Here is a 26,459-nt window from a genome sequence, read left to right as displayed (position 1 = left end):
CAACAACCACAGATACACAGAGGCAGCAACTGACCTGAAAGACAAGATCATGTCTAGAATGAATACCAGGCAACCCCGACACCAAATACAACGGTTAAGATGTACCACCTTAAAGTCTCCTGGAAACTGTGAATGAAATATTGAGGGCAATCCCTACCACAACTTTTACAAAAGCCAAGAAACTGGTTTACACTTCAGCGGCAGTGATCCTTGAAATGCTTGGCTATAAGAGCAACCATGGAAGAAAACAATACCCACCATGGAAGCAACGGTTGGAGCTAAAATCAAGGCAACTCGGAGGGATGTGAGTAAGCTGACAGAGGCTCAAAGAGATGCAATGAAAATACAAGTGGCTAAGAGATACAGCCAGATGCCCATACCTGAAGCACTGGAAACTGCCAAACAAAGGCTCCTAGCCTTGAGCATCTGCCTAAAGAGGTACACAAGAGACAATGAAGCCAGACGGATAAACAGGCTCTTCGCAACTCAACCTGCGAAAGTGTACGCTCAGTGGCAGGGTCAAAACAGCCGAGCAGACCCACCAAGGCTGGAAACTGAACAGTACTGGAAAGTATATGGGAGAAAGAGTCAGCACATAACAGCAATATCCAGTGGCTGGTCTCTCTGAGAAAAGAAACTAGCAACCTCCCTGAACAGAATCTAGTAACCATCACAGTGGCAGACATCCAAGAAAGAGTCTCAGGTATAAAGAACTGGACAGCACCAGGCCCTGACATGATACATGCCTACTGGCTAAAGAAAATCACTGCACGCCTGGCAGCAATAATGAACCAGCTAATAAGAGAAGGGACTCACCTTGAATGGCTAATGGAAGGGCAAACGATCCTAATCCAGAAGGATCCCTCAAAGGATGCAGTTCCATCCAACTACCGGCCAATAACCTGTCTGTCCATAACATGGACGCTCATGTCAGGCATCATTGCAACCAAGATAAATAGGAACATGGATCAATACATGAGCAACACACAGAAGGGCATTGGTAGAGACTCCAGAGGAGCCAAACACCAAATCCTGGTTGACAGAACAGCCGCTCAAGACTGCAAGTCACGACACACCAACCTGTGCACAGCCTGGATTGATTACAAGAAAGCCTATGACTCAATGCCACACACATGGATCACTGAATGCTTGGAGCTGTACAACATCAACAGGACTCTGAGAGCCTTCATAGGAAACTCGATGAAGCTCTGGATGACCACCCTTAAGGCCAATGCCAAGCCACTTGCACAAGTGTCCATCAAATCTGGGATATACCAAGGTGACACTCTGTCCCCACTGCTGTTCTGCATAGGTCTGAACCCCCTAAGCCAAATAATCAACAAGACTGGCTATGGATACCGACTCAGAAATGGGACCAACATCAGTCAGGGGGCAGCTGTCCCCCAACTCCATCTGGATGAAGCTCATCTGTTGGACTTTAAAGATGTAGTTGTAGAGTTAGATAGGTTCATTCTTCTCCATGAGTTCTGGGATTGCCTGTCCGTTCTGGGAGAGGATCCCTCCTTCATGTGGACACCCCTGAGGTTTCTTCGTTTTTTCCGGAATCCGTTTTTTTAGGAGTTTTTCCTCACCGCATAGGAGGGTTTAAGGGCAGAGATGTTCAGTTTAGTTTAGTTAGTTGACTCCCTAAACCACACCACCAAGATCTACAGTCCTGACAACAAGGAAAGCTGCAACAGCCAAATACCTCCAACGAGTAAGGCAAGTCCTGAGAAGCCAGCTCAATGGCAAGAACAAGACCCCGGCAATAAACAGCTACGCACTGCCAGTTATCAGATACCCTGCAGGAATAATAAGATGGCCAAAGGAAAAGATACAGACCACGGATGTTAAAACACGAAAGCTCCTCAACATGCATGGAAGGTTCCATCCCGATTCCAGTACCCTGAGACTGTATGCTAGCCGCAAGGGAGGAGGCCGAGGACTAGTGAGCGTGGAAGCCACTATCCAAATTAATTTCTGTGTTTCTAAAGATTAAAGATTTCTAAAGATTAATCTCTAAATTAACACCCGCCCACCCGCCAAATGCGAGTAAAACTTCAATTTGGCGGGTAGAAAAACTCTGTCAATAGCCACTTTGGCAGGTGAGGCATTGTTCAGTATCTTTGACAGAGGTCTCAAACTCACAACCTTGACTCCCCCCCACCACAAACATTCATCCCAAAATTGGTCCAAACATTTAATTCAGACTTTATCGCACAGATTTATTAGTCACATACACCGCAGCAGTAGGTGCATTCAGGGGCTGCATGGAATTTCTGCACTTATGTGCTTTCATTAAGAGCTCACTATTGCTGCAGTCAAGTTAGTTGGTAATTTACTCACACTGACCAAGCCAACATAAACACACGCTCACATATTGCTCCATATCATTGCAACTCTTTGAATTGACTTAAGACTCACAACTACAACACACTGATCTGTAAGAACACACACAATAATGCAAAATGTTGCACAAATTTTAATATATGCATGGTTTTCTGTGCATGACATTAAAAAATAAAAAAGTAATTATTATATTATTTATCAATGCTCATGATTTTAACAAAGTGAATTCCTTAAAAATGTTCAAGTTGTAAATAAATGACCGTGACTAGAAATAAACATTAGAGCTTTGATGAAAAGTCCATCCTTTAACCCAGGGGTCAGCAATGTTTATAACATGAAGTGCCAATTTAAAATGTTCTCCTTAACAACTGTGCCATCACCAATATATGCAAACTCTAATACAAAGAAATACAAAAACATTTCAAAAACACATCTGAAATGTTATTTAATTCACAAACAGCAGGTCAAATAACTTTTTAAAACATATTTTGGCCTTCATTCAAAAATGTGCTTTCATAATAATATTACACAATGTATAGTATTACAACTATGTTTGTTTGAAACCAAAAGTACTGCAAAAGTACTGTATGTCATACCAACAGCAATAGGATTGGATAAACATGTTTTTAGTACGTAAAATTAAATTTTTACTTTTTCCTTAGTGTGCTAATTTTAGTAATATACATTTTTCACAGACACTTGCTTCAAAACTGTTTCAAAACAAAGAGTCATTATTACAACGTTTTTCATTTCACTGTGGCAAACACATGTTTTTTTTCCCTACAGTGTGAATTCATTTAAAAAAGTGTTAGCATTTATAGAGGTGAGCGGGGTCACAGTAACAGCGCTGTGTGAAAGGACCCTTTTCTTATGACCCCATAGGGGAAAATGCTCATTGTGAAAAAAGATTGTCACTCAAACTCGGTTTTCTTCTTACCTAAAAAAATGCAAACAGGCAACACATCAAGCGCTTATTGTTGTCTCACACACACCCCCGTGTGCCACAGTCTTTCCCTCCACGTGCCAATTTTTAAATAAAGTTAATTCTTTGTGTTTGTATAATTCTAAATCTTGATGGCAACATTTTCACTTTTACTGCAAATGAATTTCGGCCCCAAATCTCTGTTATTGGCCTTCTAAAGCGGTGTCAGCCCTGCTGCAGAGAGCAGCAGCTGCAGTGCATAGACGGGGTTGTAGACCTGCATGAGGGAGTGCCGGTGGGAAGGAGCTGCTGAGCGGGTAACTCTATGAGTCAGTGTCAGGCCTTGGAATCTAATGCAGTGCCAAAAGACAAAACTCTTGGAGCTTAGCTTCTTGCTTGTTTTTTCCCCCACATCCTTCTGGTGATGTTGGTGTGCCTCCATGTGAACTAAAAGTGTCGATTTCTGGCAGGAACATGGAGAGACTGTGCTTCATCTGGGAGTCCGAATGGCCGACAGAAATTCTCTGCACATAGTGGACTTTCTGGCTCAAAACAGGTGAGCTCTGAGAGTCTCTTCTTTACTGTCATGGAAACAACAAAAGGCTGATCTTCATAGTGCTCTCTGAGTGATGAGCGGCTCGTATGCTGTTGTGGATCAGCGTGCACATAAACATGCACGTAAACATGATGTCTTGTTTCTTTCAGTCCAAACCTTGACAAGCAGACGGCCAAAGGCAACACAGCACTGCATTACTGCTGCCTGCTAGACAACAGGGAGTGTCTGAAGTTATTGCTGAGGGGAAGAGCTTCTGTGTCCATCAGTAAGAAACTACAGCCCTAAAGATGGTCTAAAAAGACGGTGTTTCTAAAAGACTGTTAAAAAATGTTGATAGTGTATTCAGATGGTAAAATCCTTTTTTTCCGGATTGAGTCCGCTTCTTTTGTTCCAGATCGAGTCCCAATCCTTGTGTTTGGTCTGTAGTTAGACTGCCATCAAGTGGAACATTCTGTTACGGACCAAAGCTTGGAAACAAAACCATGTGACCAAAGATCTTTGGACATGCCTGTCATATAAGGAACCGAAAAAAAACCCGTGACCCAAAAATCGAGGTTTTAACAAAATTGTGAATAGAGTCATTGTACCCCTAGTTCCAACTCATGATAAAGACACATTGACATTCGTATTCAAAAAGATGGTGGTCTTTACTTCCGTCCTCCACCGTGTCCCTTGCAACTTACTCAGAAAAAATCAAAACACAAAGAAAAGCTGTTTCACTTAAATAACACAATTTAGAATCCCAAAATATAAGATCAAGACAAAAGAATTGGACATTCACAAATAACAGATGTAGAGAGGGGATATTACTAAACTCGCTTTCACTTGTAGGGCAGCCGGTGACGGGTATGAAGCTGGTTGTTGTATCCTTTAAATGTTTTACCACGTCTTTTTTTTCTTCTTTTTTTCTATTTATTTATTAAAGGGACAATGCGTACAAAAAACAGTATGGCGTGCTCTAAAATAGAGAAACACTGTAAATACACAGGATTGTAGCCTTAGCTCATTTTCATCCTCTGTCCCGGGCTGACCATGGCCACCCACCATGAGACTGTAGATAAAATAAATAAAATAAAATAAAGTACATTATTAACATCTAATTACCCGGGGCTGGTTTAGCTTGTGCTGGTTTGCAGCACCTTCCGTCCGTGAAACCAGGGTTCAACTCCGGGCTGCTCCCTGTTCCCTTCTCTGCTGCTGTGCCGGTCCCAAGCCCGGTTGGATTGAGAGGGTTGCATCAGGAAGGGCATCCGGCGTAAGACATTGCCAAGTTAACCATGCGACTCATCCTCAAGGGAGGGTTGTTTCGCTGTGGCGACCCCTGATGGGAGAAGCCGAAAGTGGAAGAAGATTAACATGAAATGGCATGACATAAAATTAACATAACATATATTAAGTTTAAAAAGGTTTACATCAACAAAATCGCCAAAATCCTAACAGTACTACAAACAACCATGACCACTTTTTTCACCCCCCAATGTTTTATTATGACTTCTTGTTTAGGAAACAGTTTCATGGCGTTTTCCATAGTGTTAGTTGTGAGTGCAAGTTTGGTTTTCCAGCAGCCAAGATCTTATTTGTTTTGAGAAGGATGGAAGTGTGGAGAGCTGTCGAATGCTTTCTGGGATTGTGTTCCAGGTTTGACAGGTCTGAAAGGAGAAAACCGTCTGTCTAAAGCTGCTTGAACTTGCTCTGGTGCTTCTCTTTTGTCTTTTTTTGACAAAGTCCTGAAGTGGGGGAGGAGCCAGACCGTGAAGGATTTTATAGAACAGAATGCAATCTGCATGTTGAATCAGATGGTTGAAGGACAAGGTTCTGTTCCTTCCGAGAGAACATAGCTGGTATCTTTTTAGTCAGCAGTGGGGACTGGGGGTGTTCTCTCTCTGTCCACAGATGTGAACTCAAAAGCGTGGAGTCTAACTGTGTTTTTCCACAGCAAATGAAGCCGGAGAAACTCCTCTGGACATTGCAAAGCGGCTGCAGCACTCTACGTGCGAGGAGTTGGTGAGAATTTCCTCTGCCCAACTACTTGCATGTTCTCCCCGTGTACGCGTTGGTTTTCTCTGGGGTCTCCAGCTTCCTCCCACCGGCCAAAAACATGCTTCATAGGTTAATTGGCAACTCTAAATGTTCCCTAGGTGTGAGTGTGAGTGTGTATGGGTGTGTGATTGTGGCCCTGTGACAGACTGGCAAATAGTCCAGGGTGTCCCCCTGCCTTCAACCCACCAGTGGCCAGGATAGGCTCCAGCAGCCCCGTGAACTTGAAAGGGATAAAACGGTAGAAAATGAATGAATGAATGAATCTGCCCTACTCATATTTGCTCCACTGATAAACAAACGTTTTGCTATGCACAGTTGATTACCCAAATTCACAAATATTTTGTGTGATTGCTGACTTTAGGGGTTGATAAAACCTCACAGATGTTTAGCTTGGTTCTTCTAAGCTTGTTGATATTACAAAATCATTTCAGCGCTGCTTACATCATTCTGTTTTGCATTAAAGAACACCCTCACTGGAGTAAAATGCTGGTTCAACTGAAAATAACGGACGTAGACTGATCTTTGTGTTTGTTCATTTGTATTTTTTACTTGCAGCTTACTCAGGTTCAGACAGGAAAGTTCAACGTACATGTCCACGTGGAGTATCAGTGGCGCCTCCAAAACGAGGAGCTGGATGAGAGTGAGGACGAAATGGAAGACAAGGTCAGCGTTCTTCAGCCTATTGTCGCTTCTTCATAACAGAACATGTCCATGAAAAGCCCAGCTCCCCCTTTTTCTTACCTTTGTGTCTTCTGTCTTTTACCTTAGTTTCATTTATGTGTTTCTATGTCCTCCAGCCCATTCCAAGCCGACGGGACGAACGTCCCATTAGCTGCTTCGTGCCCAGCGCTGCCCTGCAGCCCAGCCTGGCAGCCCTGGCTCGAGACGCTGCCTCCATGGTGCGGGACAAACAGAGACCTCCCATCCCCAGTTCAATGATTAGCAATGAGACGTATGGCACTGCCATGGATTTCAGTCGGCCTCCACCGAGACCAAGCCCTCCTCCCTTGCCTAACAGAGGTTTGAATAAAGGTGGGGGTGCATCAGGAGGAGGCATTGCTAAGCCAGAAGTGGGGAGACAGCGTTCTTTGTCTGACCCGCCCAACGCGCCCATCACAGAGAAGAACCTCTCTGTCTTTGGTGAGTGACAGGTTTTTGCTGCAGATTTTGTGAGCAGACAGTCCTAACCCTGATCCCCTCTGCTCCTCCCCACAGTGCTACCAGTTGCCCCCCCTCTCCCAGACAACTGGGAGTCGAAAACTGTGTCAGCGAAGAACCATCCCCTCCCTCCTGTTCCCTCCCCACCAGCAGGACCACCTCCTGTCCCACCAGCACCTTCACTTCCACCGCCTTCAATACACAAACCACCTCCCCTCCCCCCACATCAACCAAATTACAAAATGAGTGGACCATCCGGACCACTCGGACCCAAGCCCCCAATGCCCCCCCCTGGGTGAGTGCTAAAACAAAGTCTATAACAGTATCAATGATTCTGTCTGTACAGATGTCTGATCCGTACTGGTCAGTACCGTCCAAACTTAGTTCTACCAGTCATAAGTAACAAATATTGGGCACAACATAAACAGACCTAACTATGTTTATAATGTCCCCTCGCTGTATCGCGGTTCACTTTTTGGAGTCTCACTGTCCTGAGGGTTTCCTCTCTTTTTTTTAACGAGAAGAAACCCCTGCGTCCTGATTGGCTGTGGACCAGGCCTGAAAGTAAGTCGGTGCGGCCCAGTACTGTGTACCAGTGTAAGATCTGGTGGAGGTACGCCGCACCGGCTGGAAGGCCAGCTTTGCATCCGGTCTTTGCAGCTTCACTCATCCAAATGCTGCTGCAGGCTGATCCTGCTGAAACTTTGAACCAGGCACCACTTTACCTCAGTGTTTTTGTCTCTCTGTGGTTTTTAGTGTCTTATCATCACTGCGTAATGTGATTTACGTCCCGCTCTCCCCTCATGTTTTCCACCAATTCTGTCACTTCCCTAAACAAACAGCATTCGCGTCTTAAAGGCTACGTTTGATTTGTTGTGCGGGGAGACTCAGTTCATTCACAGTCAATTAGGCATATTTCTGTGCAAATTGGAGGTTGGTTAGTTTGCAATGGAATAATAAAATTAGTAGATGATTCCGTTTTCTTAAAACTACTGTGATTGGTAGTTCAAGATAAAACCTAGCACAATGGTAGAAGTGAAACATGCAACAAAGAATTAATTTATATTTGAAAAAGTCATTGAAAAAAGAACAATGCAGGAAGATTGTTCAAGAGGAAGATTGAAAATGAGGATGAAGATGTACAAGCTAAAATTATAAGAGGAGAAGAAGAAAAGGAGAAAGGAGGAGGTGCATTTTCTGCATGATCTAGTTATTTAGTACATTAATCAATTCAATGTTTTTTTCCACAAAGCCCCATCAACATTTTTATTTATAGTCAAGATTTATTCTCAAATGCATTTGTCTGCAGTGATGTAAAAATTCATTTGAACAAAGATTTAATTCATATCATAATTTGTGGTTACTGATCGGATTCATAGTCGATTTTGGTTCATTCTAAAACGATCCGGTTCTCTGACCTGAAGTGGATCCAGATCATCTTCATCCAAACTTCCAGCAGTCAGACTCAGACAGAAATTCCTGCTACTGAACAGTGAAGTTTTCCAGATTCTTGGATTTCTTCCAGATCATCAAGTGGAAATGAAATCTGTGTCCAAACAAATAAATAAACTAGAATGAATGTCAAATCCATTCACATGTTAGTTTCCTAAAGTTCACCACTGTTGTTTTTCCACATCCAAAGAATCCAAAGGGAACATTCTTAGAACAATTTAGACACTGGATGGTCACATGACTCTATTCAAAGTCTGTCCACACATTGATGGACTGGAATGATGGACTGATCCGTGTTTGATGACATCACATGTGTGTTCTCTGCTATGATGCACTTGGTTGTTTATACATTGTTTTAAAAAAAAACTACTCTGCCTCAATCCAAATTGTGTTTTTCCAAATCTATTATTATCAACTTATTTTATTTTGAAATGATTTTATAATAGTATAGTTTGATTCAATTTCTTTAACAACTTGCCTCAGACAGATCGATCTGGTTGGATAAATCAATTAACAGATTATTCATGACACCCCTAATCTGCTTTTAATGCTTTTAAAAAGATTTACGTTGAGGTCATTTGTTGTATTACCGGCATCCACAAAAATCTACTTCCACCCCTGCTACAGACTGCTGTCAATCAATCTCCTCCGCACTGTATCTCTACAAAAGGACTGCAGCAGATCTTTGGTTTCTTTCTATAATACTGGACTTCTTTTTCTATGAAGGTTGGAACTTTGAAAGTTTAAACAAGAGAGAAACGTGTGAAAATGTTCATGTTTGTCTGAGAAAAGTTGATAAAGTGTGTAGTGAGGAGTTGTACAGCCTTAAAACATCTGTAATCCTACTTTGCAGATTCTATTAATTTTAGAACGTAAACCCTACAATAAATGAGGGAAGACTATACTTCTTTATATTCTAATTCTGTCTTTGGCAGATTAGCGAAGCAGCCTCCACAGAGACCTCCTGTCAGAACTGGATCTGTAGAGAAATCAGGTAAACACTCTTGCATGTGCAGCCACACAATTATCAGACTCCTTTTACTGTCATATACACAGCTATTACACTGACATACAACATGTTTTCCAGTGCAACCCAAACAGTTAAGGGGGTTCCCCATGATGCTTAAGCTTTGTAAACAAATTTGACATATGATTTACATTTTTTTTTGCTGAAAGCTTCATGAGGGTGGAATGATGGCAGATCCTAGGAAACAACATTACTTCATAAAATATTTTTCTACTTTGAATGTTTGCTGCCCATGATCCCAAAAGAGATGAAGTGGTTTGGAAGGTGGATGGATGGAAGTGTTTGGTGGTTTAATGCATGCTTTAGTTTTCTTTTCTGGTCTTTTCCTAAGTGTATACCTTTATTGTCCCTGAAATGATTCCATATTCATGAGGTGGATGGACTTTATCTTGTGTATTGCAGGTCTTCAGTCCAAATCTCCACATAGTCCAGCTCCTCCATTACCCAAACCCAGAAAAAACCTCTCTGTGAGTCCTAACCTGTTCACAATCTGTGGCTAGCACTCAGCAAGTCAACCAGCAAAATGTTTTTGTATTAAAATGCAGCAGCAGAAGCCTAAAAGGGTGAAGGCCATCTACAACTGTTCTGCCGACCAACCGGATGAGCTGACATTTAAGGAGGGGGAGGTAATTGTGGTGGAGGGGGAGGAAGACCATGATTGGTGGGTGAGTATAAGCCGCTCCGCTGTGAGGATGTAGAGGGTGCTGGGGCATGAGATTGTCTGAAGGCCAGTGCCCTTTTGTTGCAGATCGGACATGTGGAAGGAGACCCGGGCAGGCGGGGTGCGTTTCCTGTCACCTTTGTTCACTTCATCTCAGAGTGATTCCTGCTCCCCCCATCCTGGACCAGCAAGGGAGGGTCAACTTCTGAGAAACATGCAGCCTGCACCCTTGCAGCACCTTTGTGCCTTCTACAGACTCTGAACTTGTGCCCGCTTTCGCTTGAACCCCGTTTTATGCAGAAGATAATAATGTCATGCTCTTTCAACACAGACATGGGTGGGATTTAAACTGTGGATGAAACCGTGAATAAAAACATGTGCTCTGACCTGCTGTCTCAGTTCCTCCATGCTTTCTCCATGCTTCATTCTGTGGACATCGTCAGGTTGGATGAAGTTGCCCTTTCTCTAAATGGGGAAGGGGATCCCGAAGACATTGAGCTCTGTTCAAGTTCACATCTAAACTGAGGGTCTGTAATAGCTGGGTTTGAGGACGGAGTTTTCTGCACATTCTCACAGAATATTCTCCCAGGCCAGCCGAGAATCTTAGTGTCTCCTATGGTTTCTTGGTCTTCCCTGGGGGCCTCTGCCCGGTAAGACATCCCCAAAACAGGCCAGGAGGCATCCAAACCAGATAACAAACAAGCCAGATTGTACAGATCTGACTTTGACACATTTTTCCTTTAGTTTTATTTGCACATGACATCAATGTGAATAAACAGAAAAGTGACTGGATGCTCAAATATGTTAAACTTTTTCAATTGAATCTCACACTTAAGCAAAAGTCATCTATAAATATTGCAATTAAACATTTATGTGCCTTAAAAATGTACATTTTAGATTGTCTTGGTTTATGTGATTTTCTGGATTGTTTTTTTTTTTTCTCATTTTGTCTCACAGTTGAGGTTTACCTATAATGGAAATTACAGGCCTCTCTCATCTGTTTAGGTGGGAAAACTTGCAGATTAAATACTTTTTTGCCCCACTGAGTTTCTTGATTTTTGGCCTTAAACTGCATAATCATAATTAAAAGACTACAGGGAACGCTTTTACAACAGATAAAAAGATTACCTGAGTGTGACTTTAAACCAACATCATTCTGTGAAATAGTTTAATCTCTGTTTAGTTGCTGTTGATGTTTAACTTTGTTTTCTCAATTTGTCTGCTGAGTTATGTTGATTATGACACCCAAGGTCGCCTTACAGATGCAAAGCAATTATAAAATTCAGTTACAAGAATGAAACATGAGTTAAAAAACAAAAAAATAGAATCATAAATTTATAAGAGTGGATATGCTAGTCTGAAGAGGTGGGTTTTGAGAGTTATAGCAAACTGAGGGAGTGAGTCCATGATCCATAAATCTGAGAGAAGAGAGTTCCAGAGCTGGGGGGCAGAGCAGCTGCATGTTCTGCCCCCCATGGAGATGAGCCGAGTGGTGGGTGTAACAAGCTGGAGCGAGGAGGCAGACCTAAGGGAGCGGGTGGGAATGGCAACATGGATAAGGTCAGACAGATATGGAGGGGCGAGATTATGGAGGGCTTTGAAGGTCAGAATAAAGATTCTGTAGTTAATCTGAGGAGGTAGTGGTAGCCAGTGGAGCTTCTGTGGGACGGGTGTGATGTGCATAGTGGAGGGGGTTTGTGTTCTGATCTGGGCTGCAGAGTTTTGGAGCAGTTGTAGTTTGTGAATAGTTTTGTGAGGGAGTCCAGATAAAAGGGAGTTGCAGTGGTCCAGACGGGAAGTGATGAGACTGTGGACTAGAATGGCTGTGGAGTGAGGACTGAGAGAGGGGCGGAGACGGCCGATGTTTTGGAGGTGGAAATAAGCGGCCCGGATGATGTTATTGTTGTGGGCAGTAAAGGAGAGAGTGCTGTCGAGGATGACACCCAGACTCTTAACCTGTGGGGAGGGAAGGATGGAGCAGTCATAAAAGGAAATGGAGAATTTAGGGAGTTTATTTAAGGTTTGCAGTGAACGAGGATTTTATTTCAAGGAGGCCTTTGGAGACCGAGGCAGGTGGAAGAGTGGAGTCAGGCTCAGAGGAGAGGTAGAGCTGGGTATCATCTGCATAGCAGTGAAAGTGAATGTTGTGTTTACGGGAGAAATAACTAAGGGGAAGAAAGTAAATAATGAATAGCAGGGACCCCAGGAAAAAGCCTGAACACTGTAAACTCAATGACAACCTTTTACATAACACAAACTTTTGTAAAAATAAAAAATCAAATCACTTATTTTTAATATAAAAGCAATACAATGCTTGTCTCCTATTAGCAGATGAGAGAACAACTGCTATTATTGAAGGACAATTATTGGCTAGGAAAAACAGACGAGATCAGACTAAAATAATTTCCATATTAAAACACATTGTGTAATTTAACTCAACTAAGTCATGAGATTGTCATTGAAATTAACAAATTACTATCTTAATGAGACAAACTATACAGAAAAAGCAAAAGGAGCATTTTGTCATGGTACCTCCGGAAGTACTCTCCCCCCTTCTCTTCCTCATCATCCTCAGATTAGACCCAGCTGCCGGCACTTCCCTCATCAAACTCCAGTGTTTAGGATGCCCTGATTCCTGTATTCATTGTGAGTTTGTTGCCTACTAGTGAAGTACCTGGTCTCGTGTGTGCCTCGTTTCCTAGTGATTCCCTCGCTCTTGCCGAACCAAACAATGAAGTTATCATTCCTGTCTGCAGGACAAACCTCACCCACCAAGTGCCGACCTGGATTCATCTCACGCTCCTGATTATACCATCTTGACGTCAAGACCTCCAGCCATGCCACTTCTCTACGCCTCGCTCCGCCACCTGCCCACTTCATCCTCACTCGCCTCACCACAAAGAACCCACAACAACCAAGGGGAATACTTACCGTCTGGTCCTCTCCTCGTCTCAACCTCCTCCAGTGTTTGTCTCCACGGATCTCCTTGTCTACATCCAAGAACAATAAAACTCTTTTCTCTGCCAAGCCCTCGTGTGGGATCTTTCCGGGTTTCAGCTATTGGGTCTGTTCTAGTTATTGTCTATCATGACACATTTAATCGCTCAAAGGCAAAATAGATTGAAGATGGAAGAGGGAAAAAATTCTACTTTCTTTTTTGAACTTGGAAGAAAGTAGAGAAAGGAAAAAAATCTATCACCAAGTTACAAATTAAAAACTCTCTAGTTGAAGACCAAAACACTATTAACCCTCGAGACCAAGGTATTTTACTGACTGTAATGACTGAGTGGGGTCGTTTATGAACCCATTGTGCTACAGGGATCCTTATTATGAATGGCTGATTGGGGGGTTTATCATACTGAAACTACTCCCCGTGTTTAAGACAGGTTTTTTTTTTTTTTATAATCTAATGTAATATGTGTTAATAATACACATTGCAAGAAATAACCAAAACACAGACTTTAAGGACAACATAACATTTATTTAGACAGTCCTTGTTCCAACTTGCAAAAGGACATTTTTTTTTTGCCAACCTAAATGAAAACATACATTATAAAAAAGAGGAGTTTGAGTAGAAATATTTTAACTTATGTTGAGCTAGCATACTGCTAACATCAACAAAAATAATTAGCTGACTTGCTGACTAGGGAATATGCTAAAATTGGTAAGGAGGTCAACCTACTCAGAACACATTCAATCAACCTATGTTACTACCATGCCTGTTTTTAAAACAAAAACCACACAAACATCTTGTTTGTGTATGTGTAATATGATATCAAAAAATAACTGAAAATTGTAACTCTCAAAAGCAGATACCCAGTTATGAAAACAAGTTCCCTCAAAGCTATTGAAACGAAGTTCAGCGATGTACTACAAACCACTTGTTTGTGGCTATGTTCTGGGCACACTGGCTGGTTGCATGAAGCATATGCACGTGAAACTTTCCTGTCAATGTTGCGTAGGCAAAACGAACAGCGCTTGCGTTTGCCAGGTATTGCAGCAACTGCGGGCTGCTCTGCAGGGTTAGCAGGACCAACACCAATGCTTGCTATTCCTTCCCTAGTTGCTTTATGGAGGTTTGGAAACTGTGACCTTTTCTATACATGTGGCTTCACTAGTTCATACCCAAGCTCTCTGAGAAGGGTTAGCCCTAACCCTAACCCTAACCCCTAACCCTAACCCTAACCCTAACCCTAACCTTAACCCTTTTCATCATCACTTTGGGCTTGAAGTATTAGTCCCATTGCTTCAGCAGCTGTAAATCTTGCTAGCCTAGGTCTGTTGGCCATGGTTCACTGCAACACAATATAAAGTACTGATTAGAAGTGGAACATTTTAATAAACTTGAAAAACCAATGTTTAAAAACCAGTGCTTCTCTTCGGGGTCATAAATGACCCCACAAGAGTTGTGATGTCACACAAATTGCCTGATCCCTGCAAAAAACGATGAAACTGTGTAGGATTAGTAGACTGACAAACTCATGGTAGGAAAAAAAATTCGGATAAAAAATAAAGATCTGGCACATTCAATTATATGGCTGGGGTCATAAATGACCCCACCCGGTCACTTGAGGGTTAAGGATTATATCACTAACTTTTTAAAAAACTTTTGTACTTCTCACTTTTCAAGTCACAACATCTTCTTTGAAAAGTTAATTCGGGATAAAACCCCTAAAATAGATGTATTCAGAACCAGAGAGGATCTAAAATAGATCAGAAATATCTAAAATAAGAAATTCAGAGATCTCACAGAATCTGAACACACCTGAACTTGATACGGCTGTTCCCCAAATGGCCAGTGGGAAGTCACCAGGACCTGAGGAATTACAGCTGAGTTTTATAAACACTTTTGGAATAACATCAAAGATTTTTTGCTAGAGGCGTTCAAGGAATTAACAAACATTAAAAGAGGCATTACATCCCTTTTAGCAAAACCAGACAACGGTGTGTTATTAACTGAAAATTGGAGACACATCACACTTCTCTGTTGTCATAAAATATGAGCACATGTCTATGCCAACAGAGTGAAATCAGGAATAGGTCAGATCATAGATGAAACACAGTCAGCCTTTATTAAGGGGCGACACATTCATCATCAGACTTGTTTAATCTTAGATATCTTAAGTTACAACCAAATTATCCCCCATAATAGTCTTATCCTCTTTCTGGATTCTTTTTAAGGCCTTTGACTCATTAGAACACGCATTTTTGTTTAGCTCCTTGGAAACCTATGGCTTTGAATCAAAATTTTGAAACATAAAAAAAAATGATCTACAAAGACATAAATAGCAGAATTATTCTTAACCGAGGTTTCTCAAACAGCTTTCCTGTAAATAGAGGTGTTTGCCAGGGATGTCCTATTAGCCTGTTGTTGTTTATAAGCTCAGCTGAATACTATAGCCATCTTTCTGAAATATTCTCCAGATTTTGCGTTTATTAACATTTTAGGTAAGAATTTTAAAATGAATCAATTTGCTGATGACACGGCTTTATTAAAAAAATATATATATATATATATATATATATATATATATATATATATATATATATATATATATGTGTGTGTGTGTGTGTGTGTGTGTGTGTGTGTGTGTGTGTGTGTGTGGTATATATTGTTATTGATAAAATGTTTTTTTTTCAAGAGCATCTGGCCTTATTCTAAATCTCAAAAGATGGGAAATCTTGCCTATTCATACCTGCACTCTAAGTAATATTGAAAATAACCTGTGAAGTGAAATATCTTGGTCTAATAATGACAGAAAACAGTAATGATAGAGAAAGTGTAAATATTACCCCCAGACTGAAAACAATATAGAAACTTTAAATCAGTGGTTGGGACGTGACTTATCCATATTTGGCCACAATCTATTATCTAAAGCAGAAGGTTTTTCAAGACTTGTGTTTCCCTGCCACTCAATCTATGCATCCCCAAAAACGATCAAGTTGTCTAATTCTATTCTCTTTAAATTTATTTGGAAAAATAAAACGTACTTTTTACTAAAACCATAATTGGTTAGAGATAATAGATAATAATGGCTCAAAAGCTTTAGATGTTGAATTACAAAGTGTAGCATTTAGAATAAATTGGTATCGTATGAAATCTATGTGGTATCATATCCCAAACAAACTCTACCGGAGAACTATCCTTTTGCAGAAGTGTGAATATGATCTGTCAAAAAAACATTTATACAGTCAAACATTTACAAGCAAGCATTAGAATTTGGGAAAATGCCAACAACTCCCACAACTTTTCCCCCCACAATACTGTTTTATGGGACAACAGAATTATACAGTAACTGTAAACAAGATATCCTTGTTTATGTCTTAGTGGTGTGATGATGGTGTGTTTTTTGTTCATGACTTGGTGCGTACAGATGCAATGCTGTTATCCTACAATGGGTTTGTAACCAAATACAAAATTAAGGATTCTAGTTGCTGTTATAAAAAAGTCTTTAAAGTAATTCTCATACCTTTACTTAATCTTGTTCATAAAATATTACCATGCAATCAAACCACACTTTGCAGAGTTAACCATTAATGATATCCCCATAAAAGATAAAAATGCAAAAATAAATTAGTGACTCTAACCTTTAAACAAAAGGTTTTTCTCTCACAATAGACGTGACCCAGAAACCACCTTGATAGACTAATCATTTTCTTTATACACAAAATACTTTCACCTAAAATGAAAGAAACGGATTTTAAATAATATCAAAAATGTACCCTGTTGGAGATTTTTTACATAAAAGATTCAAATTTCAATCCAAACCATGTATTTTCTGAAACTGAAAAATTAGAACACTGTTGCAAAAAGATAAAATTATTCATAATCAATTGTCACTTAAAAATTGTAATATTTCTTCTTTTTCATTACTTAATGTTCTCTTCTTTATGGAAAACCTGAACGTTTCTGATGTCATCAATCTTGTTATTATTTTGTGTAGATGTAGACACTCTATTTAGGTATGTAAATGGGGGGGGGGGGGGTCCTTTTTTATTTATTTTTCAGATATTGTATTACTTTAAGTTTCTTTCCTAAATGCATTTCAAACCAAAACAAGAAACTACATAAATGTACAGAAATATATCCAAACTATTGTTATTTTAAATTGTTTTTTTGCCTTATATTTACCTATTTTTAAGAATTTTTTTAGTTTTTGTTTTTTATTTGGTTTTGTACTTGGTTTGTAAAGAAAAAAATAGAAAGAAAGAAATAGTGGGGGCGGAACTTACAGGCGTTGTGTCGCACGGAGAGTTTTCGGGAAGAACCGGAAGTAACAGCAGGCGCGGCATCGTTGAAGAAGCAAACATGGCGTCCAAACGCAGGGTGGACGCGATGGTTCCTGCTGAAGAGAGCGACCAGCTGCTGATCCGACCCCTGTGAGTGTTCGAACCGAACCCACCGAACACTGCAGCTAGTGAGCCGTCACCGAATAACAACGGACACTGGCGGTCAAACCTAAATGGGCATTTCCGCTCCATGTCTAAACTGAGCGAGATTTATTATGCTTTCTAATATACGTTCATAATTTCTGTGGATTTGCCAGGTTAAAAAAAATGTTGGCTTGTCATCCCGCTGCAGATACATTTTTTTCCACTTTTCTGGACCTTTAAAGGCGTGAGCTCTGAATGTGAACATGATGATGCTGAAGACTGTGCAACTTTTGCCGAAAGAGAAACAATGTTTGAAGACACCAAAAACACCTCAAATGTAATAATAGTTTAATTTTCACAATGAAAACATTAAACTATGATGACGTTTGTTGCAGATACAGAAAGACAGCAGGAAATCAAAGCTCACGTTCATTCAAATTAGTTTATGGAAGTGTTGCTTTCAAGTGCTGTAGGACATTTAAGTCACTGGTGGAAGTCACCAGAGAGAAACAAACTTTGATGTTGACGATCAAATATTTCAAAATAACATGCAGGAACATTTTTCCTAATTAACTTGTAACAAACAAACAACGTGTGATTCCAGGTAGCTGATTCCTTTGGTTTCGACAGTAAAACATAATAATGAAGCTTCAGTTTCCTGCTGAGTTTTGGAGAATGCCGTGTGTGTGTGTGTGTGTGTGTGTGTGTGTGTGTGTGTGGGTGTGTGTGTTTGTGTGGGGGGGGGGGGGTGTGTGGGTGTGTGTGTGTGGGTGTGTGGGGGGGGGGGGGGGGGGGGTTGGGGTGTGTGAGTGAGTGAGTGATGTCCTGGTGATGCGGGTGCATCTTTTTTAGACAAAACCTTTGCATTTCAAATTGCTTTTTTTTAATTTTCTATCGATGAGCCTTGAGTCTCCTAAACATTTGAATGATTAAACTTTGAGTTGGTAGTGATTTCAGTCAAAGTAGTTTCCACACCACCTTATGGTTTCTGAAAAACCCAAAATGGGAATTTTGTTTCTTTTGCTCCCGGCTTTCCAAGGACAAATTAGCAGAGTTAGATTTTTTTTCCATTAGTTTTTTTTTAAATTAAATGAAAATTCATTTAATTTAAATGGTAAATGGCGTATACTTGTATAGCGCCTTTCTTCCTACAAGGACAAAGCGCTTTACAGTCACAGACCCATTCACCCAGTCACACACACAATTTGCTGTTTACAATTTACAACCAGCGTTATTGTAAATAAAAAAATCCCATTAACTTATAGCTGAATTGAATTAATTCAACCTGACAGCTGACTCTGACCTGTTTGGGAGACTCATTGGTGCCTGACACCTTTGGATTGTTGCTCAACAGTTGGCCAGTTATCCCCACATGGTTGGAGTCCTTGCGGCTTGAGTTTCCCCCATGTCACAAGGAGGGTGAGAAGTATCAAACCTCTCCAGTCCAGACTAAGTTCTCTCCATTGGTCTTGTATGAGGTGAAGCTGCAGCGTTGCACATCCCAACAGGAGAAATGACTAATTACAGTGACAAAAATGTAAAGGAGGTAGAAAAACTTGGGCAAGTAGTTGAGGACCGGTCCACAGAGGTTTTGATCACGTTGATCCACAAGTGCCCCCATTCTTTGTCATTGAGTTAAAAGTCTATGTCAGGGGTGTGAGGATCCAGACTTCGAGGGCCGATGTCCACCATCTTTTCCAACCAACCTGTCCTTGTTATTCACCTTTCGGCATATCCCTTCAGGGTCGCCACAGCCAATCAGCTTCCACTGATTCACACAGGTGGTTTGGCAGGTGTCCTTCCTGACACAACCCTGTATTTATATCATGACTGAGGACCCAACCAACCTGCCGTTGAAGCTCCTTATTGGATAAACCCACCAGGTCATGAGCTCCAGACAAGGCAGGATTTCTGGTTGGGCTTTGAGGCCTGGAGTTGGACCCCCCTGGTCTAAGCACTGTGTTTGGGTACTTTCATGAGTAAGCACAGCTCTTTACTGTGTGACTGTTTGATGTGATTGTGACCAGGGGGGCTGGACAAGAGGTGGGACGGTCCTGCATCATATTGGAGTTCAAAGGGAGGAAGATCATGGTGAGATTCTTTTGGTTTTCTTTGTCACAGCAGCTGTTAACATTGTCAACAGCTGTCTGTGTGTTGGTACTCCAGCTAGACTGTGGGATCCATCCTGGTCTGGAGGGGATGGACGCCCTGCCGTACATTGACCTGATCGATCCGGCTGAGATCGACCTGCTGCTCATCAGTCAGTAAGTGAGAGCTGCCGTGAACGTGTGCAAAGGTGCACATGCAGCTTTCCACTAACCATCCATTCTTGTTGTACAGTTTCCACCTGGACCACTGCGGAGCCCTGCCTTGGTTTCTGCAGAAGACCAGTTTTAAAGGGCGGACGTTCATGACGCATGCCACCAAAGCCATCTATCGTTGGCTGCTGTCAGACTACATCAAAGTCAGGTACAACTCGTGTTGGAGTGAAAGTCTTAGGTCTGATGCAGCAGATCCTGTAGGTTAGACGTCTTAGTAACCCTTGTGCTATCCTAGGCACTTTAACATTGGGAGTTGGGTCATCTAGACCCACTAGACAGTGCTCTGAACCTGTTTTCTTCAATGATTTGTGATCTTCATTGGTGTCCATGGATTACATGAAATCTTTCCACCTTTATCCACCTTTGTCATGGTAGGGAGAACACGTCATTGGAAGGGGGGGGGGTCATCTAAAGTAGCACAAGGGTTAATGCAGCTACTTCAGGTTCTCTAGTGATGCCGTAGGACCTGTGGCTGATATTCTGGAGTTGGGGCACAGCTTGGGTTTTTTGTTCTGACCCGTCTGTGTGTCTGCAGTAACATTTCTGCTGATGAGATGCTCTACACGGAGACGGACCTGGAAGACAGCATGGAAAAGATTGAGACCATTAACTTCCACGAGGTAAAGGAGGTGGCTGGCATCAAGTTCTGGTGCTATCATGCTGGCCATGTGCTTGGAGCCGCTATGTTCATGATCGAGATCGCAGGAGTCAAGGTAGGTTTGTGTCTGGATCCGTCTTCCTAAAGCGGTTTGTCTCTGGTGCTCAGTGCTTGTCTGTGTCCCTGCAGTTGTTGTACACAGGAGACTTCTCCCGCCAAGAGGACAGACACTTGATGGCGGCGGAGATCCCAAGTGTGAAACCAGACATTCTCATCACAGTGAGTTTGGCTTTAAACCCCCCCCCCCGATGATCAGATATTTTTCCTCCCCTTAGTGACCAGCTCAGGCGCAGGCTCATGTCTCATGCTGTCTCATGTTCAGACATCAGTAGGGATGCAGTACTGAAACGGTATCGTTTGGTACCAGTGCCACGTCATCAGTTACTGGACTGATAGGTTTCAGCCATAATGGGATCAACGGTACCGGCCAAGTGGGGCAGCAGCGCCCACACAGCGTGCACTACTTTGTTTGAATGTGGCTGCTTTTCCTTTCCTGCTCCAGTACGACGGGGGGGGGCTGCTCATACTTTGTCCCTCATGTATTCCACTGCTAACAAGTGTGTAACGACAAACGCACAGTGATGGCAGAGCGACGCGAGCAAAGGGTCCAAAGTGCGGCTGGATTTTTCTAAAGTACATGCAGACAGCGCACGGCGTCTCAAATGTCACAAAAACGTTGCTTCTGAGGGCGGTTAGACCTGTGAGCTGTCCAAACACGCAGCCAAAAGACACCAGACTCTAGATGGAAAGTGCTCATGTTATTAATGCAAAAACACCGTAGGAGTTATTGAGAATTTTGTTTTACTCATTAAATGAATATACCGAGTTTTAATGAATTCTAAACTAAGAGCTTTTCGTCTCCATAGTCTGTTGGTCTGGTAGTATTGGGTCCTCTGTCCCGTCTCAGAATGGTGTTGAACAAATATCTGATCCTTTCTGTCAGGAATCCACCTATGGAACACACATCCATGAGAAGCGTGAGGAGAGAGAGGCCCGTTTCTGCAACACGGTGCACGACATTGTAAACAGGGAGGGTCGCTGTCTGATCCCCGTGTTTGCTCTGGGACGGGCTCAAGAGCTGCTGCTCATCCTGGGTGAGTGCACAGGCACAGATCATCACCTTCTGGTTCTGAAGCCTGTGATGATGGTGACGCAGAAACTGTTTGTGCCTGTGGTCCAGACGAGTACTGGCAGAACCACCCAGAGCTCCACGACATTCCCATCTACTACGCTTCGTCTCTGGCCCGGAAATGCATGGCTGTCTATCAAACCTACATCAACGCCATGAACGACAAGATCCGCAAAGCCATCAACGTCAACAACCCTTTTGTCTTCAAACACATCAGTAACCTGAAGGTGAGCACAGAACTGCAGCAGCAAAGACAAAGTCACACGCCAAAGCCACATTTCTGACATGTTCATGAAACTCAGAGCATCATTTAATGTGCACTTACTGAACTGATGGCATCACAAAGTTGTAAGTGAAGCGCTGTCCCAACCCCCCCACCCCTCACCAGACTGTCATGCTCTGTCATGGTGTTGCTCAGCCTGGGAGGAAGCTTCCTCCCAACAGTGTGGAATGTGTGACACTGAAGTGATGGAAGGAGAACAGCACAGGCGTCAGGAAGCATCGGCCTCTTCCAGGAGACATGAACACAGTGGAGGAGCTAACTCCAGCTGGAGAGTGGAGACATTGCTGCTCATGTGTGTTCTAGCACTCAACTTTTGACACTTTATTGCATTTTCCTGTTCTTCAGCCTAATGTGACTGGTTCATCTCACACCACTGGAGAACTTGCTGTTTCTCCCAGGATTTTGACATAAAATGTGGCATAAAAAGTCCAGGGAAAGACACTTTTATTTCAACAGAGGCAACATCGTGGTAATGATTTAAGCAGAAAGGGAAAAGTGACACAGTTCCCTCTTATTTAAATGTAGTTTCATTTGAAACAGCTTCAATGTTTGTAAAAGAGGTGGTTAAAGAACAAAAATTAATGACAAATGAAACCGTTAAAATAAGAGTTTCTGTTGAAGCCGCCTCCTGTATTAATGCTGTTGTGCTTTCAGAGCATGGATCACTTTGATGACATTGGCCCCAGCGTGGTCATGGCGTCCCCCGGGATGATGCAGAGCGGTCTGTCCCGGGAGCTGTTTGAGAGCTGGTGCACGGACAAGAGAAACGGTGTCATCATCGCTGGATACTGCGTTGAGGGAACGCTGGCCAAGGTGAACCTGCCAAGAATTGCTTAGCCAAAGCCCCCGTCACTGGGGGGAAACCCCCTCCATCTCTGCAGCGCTTTGAACCAGCTGGAATCCTGCTGACATGCAGCTGAAGGACTGTGGGTGGCAGTGTGTTGCCATGACAACACGGAACACATTAGGGTGAAGATCAGTCCAATTTGACTGAAACACTGTAGAAAACCTGTCAAAAGTAGAACTGATGCTGGTGGAGGAAGCATCGCTGGTCTGTTTGCCCTTCGTCTCTCAGAAGGTTCAGAGACTTGAAGTGAAAACAGAGTCCAGCTCACATTTCCACAGAGAAACGTGCTTCACATTTCTGCCCCTGCTCTGATCCTGCTGTTGCAGCACATCATGACGGAGCCTGACGAGATCACCACCATGTCGGGCCAGAAGCTCCCTCTGAAGATGTCTGTGGACTACATCTCCTTCTCTGCTCACACAGACTACCAGCAGACAAGCGAGTTCATCCGAGCACTCAAGCCTCCCCATGTGGTAATCACTCACACACCTGCAGATCAAGCCCAGATCCATCCTATCAAAGCAGCCGTGCACGCCGAGTCAGCCACATTGAAGTTGAATAAAGTGACTTTGGTGCAAAATGCCAGGCCTGGACTAGTATATCTGTGTTCTACATGTCCTGCACTGTCACCTTTTAGCATGTTGTTTTTGAAGGATTATATTATTCTAGTCACTTTGGTATGTGAGGTCTTCTTTAGCATCTCTGACAGACGGCTCAAACTCACATCCAGGACTGAAGTGTCTGCCTGAACATCAATCCCAAACATTTCATTCTGACTTTATTGCACACATTTAAGTCACATACACTGTGGCTGGAGGTGCATTCAGGAGCTGCATGGAATTTCTGCACTTCAGGTCTGCTGGTTATTTCTAGCATTTGTTCACACTGACCTCAGCCAACAAAAACACACTCTCACTTGTTGCTCTATGTCATTGTGAGTCTTTAAAACGACTAAAGACTCACAACTACAACACACTGGTCTGTATGAACACACAATAATACAAAACGATGCACATATTTTAATACATGCATGTGTTTTATGACATCGGGGAAAAAACAGAAACTTTAAAGGAATTCTTGTCTTGTTTAGATATAGATAGATAGATGTGTTTTGCGGTGTAGCTGTTTGCTGGTTCTAGTGTCAGACCGTCCTTGGGCAAGACACCTCACCCTCCCTGCCCCCTCTGTCAGTCTGCCCCAGGGCAGCTGTGGGTCAAAGGTTACCGTTAGCAAGTGTAAATGAGGAGTGAATGCATAATTGGAAAAATCCAATCCATTATTATTATTATAACTTCCTGTCATGAAGCACAACAAACCCAAATATTGGTAATACTGGTAATGTCTGGATTGAAGAAGTTGTGCATCAGCGCAGCTTCAGCCTTTTGACCTGAAGCTCTGCTTGTTCTGAGAACCTCTAGATTCTGAGGAGCTCAGTGTGAAGTGTGGTCCTCTTGGAGCGCAAAACCAGCGATCAGCAAATGTTTCTGGATCTTCAGATTCTGGTGCACGGAGAGCAGAATGAGATGGCCCGGCTGAAGGCGGCTCTGATCCGTGAGTACGAGGACAACGACGAGGTCCACATCGAGGTCCACAACCCGAGGAATACCGAGGCTGTTACTCTGAACTTCAGAGGAGAGAAGCTGGCTAAGGTAAGTACACACGTGCACCCATGTGTCTGGCTGAAGTCTAATTCCCAGCATGCTGTCTGTCCTGCAGGTGATGGGCTCACTCGCTGACCAAAAGTGTGCCCAAGGTCAGAGGGTTTCTGGGATCCTCGTAAAAAGGAACTTCAACTACCACATCCTGATGCCGTCCGACCTTTGCAGTCAGTACTCTGTGTGATTGTCTTTTTGTGTCCGTGTGGGTGGGGCCACATGCGTGTGGTGGGTGGGGTCACATGCGTGTGGTGGGTGGGGCCACATGCGTGTGGTGGGTGGGGCCACATGCGTGTGGTGGGTGGGGCCACATGCGTGTGGTGGCCGGTCAGAAGATTTCATTAACCTTTTGTGCAGGAAGTTTATGTTCTTTTTAATACAGTTTTGGTGTTTTTTTTGGAACAGCAGCAGCCACTTTCCTTTGCTGACCCAATCAGGGTCTCTGATTGGTTGAGGTCAGGTCTGATTTCATTTGGACGTGTTGCTCTATTCATCTGCAGAGTATACAGATCTCTCTGTGGGCACGGTCACTCAGAGTCAGGCCATCCCCTTCACAGGACCCATCTCTCTCCTGGTCAGTCAATTGAGGAACCTGGCAGGTAAAAGTCACCTGAGCTGCTTCAGACTCTCTGTCAGTCATTGTGTGTTGGTGTGTGTGTTGGTGTTTTTCTCATGGAAAAGTATTTTTGTGTGTTACAGGTGACGTGCAGCAGGTGGAGGGAGCTGAAAAAATTACAGTGAAGATCTTTAAGAGCATTAGTCTAGTCCATGAAGCCGGCATGGTGCAGCTGGAGGTCAGACACACACCCCTCCCAACAGCACGTCACAGTTGTGTACAGGCGTTCAAACATGCTCACACAAATTGCTGCTACCGTCTTGAACGTTGACAGGAATGTGTTGTCTGCAGAGTTGAACTGTAGCTTCATTCCAGCGTCTGTCATGTTTCTCCTCAGTGGAACTCCAGCCCGCTCAACGACATGTATGCTGACGTGGTGGCCACCGTGGTCCTGGAGGTTCAGTCAAATCCCAACACCCAGAAGTGTCAGTAAATGCAGCGCCACTGATTTATTTTGCTCCATTCAGGGAGCCTGTGGTTCAACTGCATCTGTTTGCCTTAGTTCTGGAGGGCCGGAGGGAAACGTTTGACGAGGAGGTGTTTGTGGAGCGACTGGAGCTCATGCTGCAGTGAGTGCACACATGACACTTTTGGTGTGCCACAGCTGAGTGCTTGGGCTCGGATCCCAAGGTGCCGCGGCAGGACGGCCGGTTCAGACGGGCCGTCTTGTCATCGCTTCCTATTGAGGAGTCAAGTGGGCCGTATGGGCCTCATAGTGGAGAAAGATTTCCAAAATCTGAAGGTGTTGTCTTGTTTTGTAGTGACATGTTCGGGGAGGACTGTGTGAACTTCAGCAACAGTGAAAGCTTCAGTGTGATGGTGGACGGCGCCACGGCAACCATCAACCCAGTCACACGAGTAAGTACAGCACATGACAGGAGTCGCACATGAGAGGAGTTAGGGTAGGGTTAGAGTTTGGAGTCACACATTTGAGGAGTGACAGAGATGAGGAGCCACATCCCAGAGGCTCATGACTCTGGACCGGGCTCCTCAGGTCGTAGACTCTGTTCCATCCCTGACAGCCCGTCGTAGCACAGCTGTCACAGGAAACTATTCAGAAGTTTGAACTGCAGGTTGTGTTTATGGAACCAGGCTGACGTCCGATTGTTGGCCTGCAGGTTGTGACGTGTGCAGAAGACGAGCCTCTGAGGGAGATGATTGAAGTTGCCGTTCATCGGCTCTACGACGCTCTCAGCCCCGCCTTTTGACTGGCCCCCCTCTTCCTGGCTAACATTTAGACAGTTGTTTTTTTGTGCCAATATTCTGTGAAACTAAATGATATTAAATAATGTTCATGACTTCTTTGTTTATGGGATTGTCAGTTTTTTGCAAGTGTGTATGTTTGTGGGTGTGTGTCTCTGCTTGTTTTGTCTTTCATGTTTGTTTAGTGAGTGTGTGCCTGTTTGTGTAT

At 43.1% G+C, this 26,459-nt stretch overlaps 2 protein-coding genes across 2 annotated transcripts in view; both read left to right on the top strand.

The window, feature by feature from the left end:
• LOC101166523 (arf-GAP with SH3 domain, ANK repeat and PH domain-containing protein 2) overlaps positions 1–10,551 on the top strand; it is a 52,226-nt gene extending 41,675 nt beyond the window's left edge. The window contains exons 18-27 of the mRNA XM_004084002.4: positions 3,742–3,827; positions 3,977–4,092; positions 5,764–5,831; positions 6,423–6,530; positions 6,665–7,007; positions 7,083–7,320; positions 9,413–9,471; positions 9,907–9,971; positions 10,050–10,169; positions 10,253–10,551. Coding sequence (XP_004084050.1) covers positions 3,742–3,827; positions 3,977–4,092; positions 5,764–5,831; positions 6,423–6,530; positions 6,665–7,007; positions 7,083–7,320; positions 9,413–9,471; positions 9,907–9,971; positions 10,050–10,169; positions 10,253–10,327 — 1,278 coding nt within the window. The 3' untranslated portion in view covers positions 10,328–10,551. The remainder of the gene's footprint in view (positions 1–3,741; positions 3,828–3,976; positions 4,093–5,763; positions 5,832–6,422; positions 6,531–6,664; positions 7,008–7,082; positions 7,321–9,412; positions 9,472–9,906; positions 9,972–10,049; positions 10,170–10,252) is intronic.
• A 6,866-nt stretch (positions 10,552–17,417) lies between these two features.
• Positions 17,418–26,349, top strand: cpsf3 (cleavage and polyadenylation specific factor 3). Its single transcript, XM_004085455.4, has 18 exons — positions 17,418–17,545; positions 19,567–19,630; positions 19,706–19,803; positions 19,880–20,008; positions 20,396–20,573; positions 20,648–20,737; positions 21,462–21,612; positions 21,699–21,874; positions 22,585–22,743; positions 23,104–23,250; positions 24,274–24,426; positions 24,494–24,602; positions 24,933–25,031; positions 25,132–25,226; positions 25,386–25,473; positions 25,551–25,617; positions 25,810–25,906; positions 26,167–26,349. The coding sequence occupies exons 1-18, from the start codon at positions 17,475–17,477 to the stop codon at positions 26,254–26,256; spliced, it is 2,061 nt and encodes a 686-aa protein (XP_004085503.1). The 5' UTR covers positions 17,418–17,474; the 3' UTR covers positions 26,257–26,349.
• The last annotated feature ends 110 nt before the right edge of the window (positions 26,350–26,459 follow it).

Source organism: Oryzias latipes, chromosome 24, assembly GCF_002234675.1.
Source record: "Oryzias latipes chromosome 24, ASM223467v1".
Taxonomy (NCBI): domain Eukaryota; kingdom Metazoa; phylum Chordata; class Actinopteri; order Beloniformes; family Adrianichthyidae; genus Oryzias; species Oryzias latipes.
The sequence above is the reverse complement of the archived record's forward strand: the minus strand, read 5'-3'. Positions and strand labels throughout refer to the sequence as shown.

What these genes read in the sequence shown, in the direction of transcription:
- cpsf3 (XM_004085455.4), top strand. Translation starts at nt 17,475, where the DNA reads ATGGCGTCCAAACGCAGGGTGGACGCGATGGTTCCTGCTGAAGAGAGC. An exon ending in TCAATTGAGGAACCTGGCAG is followed by an intron (nt 25,032 to 25,131) that starts GTAAAAGTCACC and finishes TGTGTGTTACAG; the next exon opens with GTGACGTGCAGCAGGTGGAG. An exon ending in AAATCCCAACACCCAGAAGT is followed by an intron (nt 25,474 to 25,550) that starts GTCAGTAAATGC and finishes TGTTTGCCTTAG; the next exon opens with TTCTGGAGGGCCGGAGGGAA.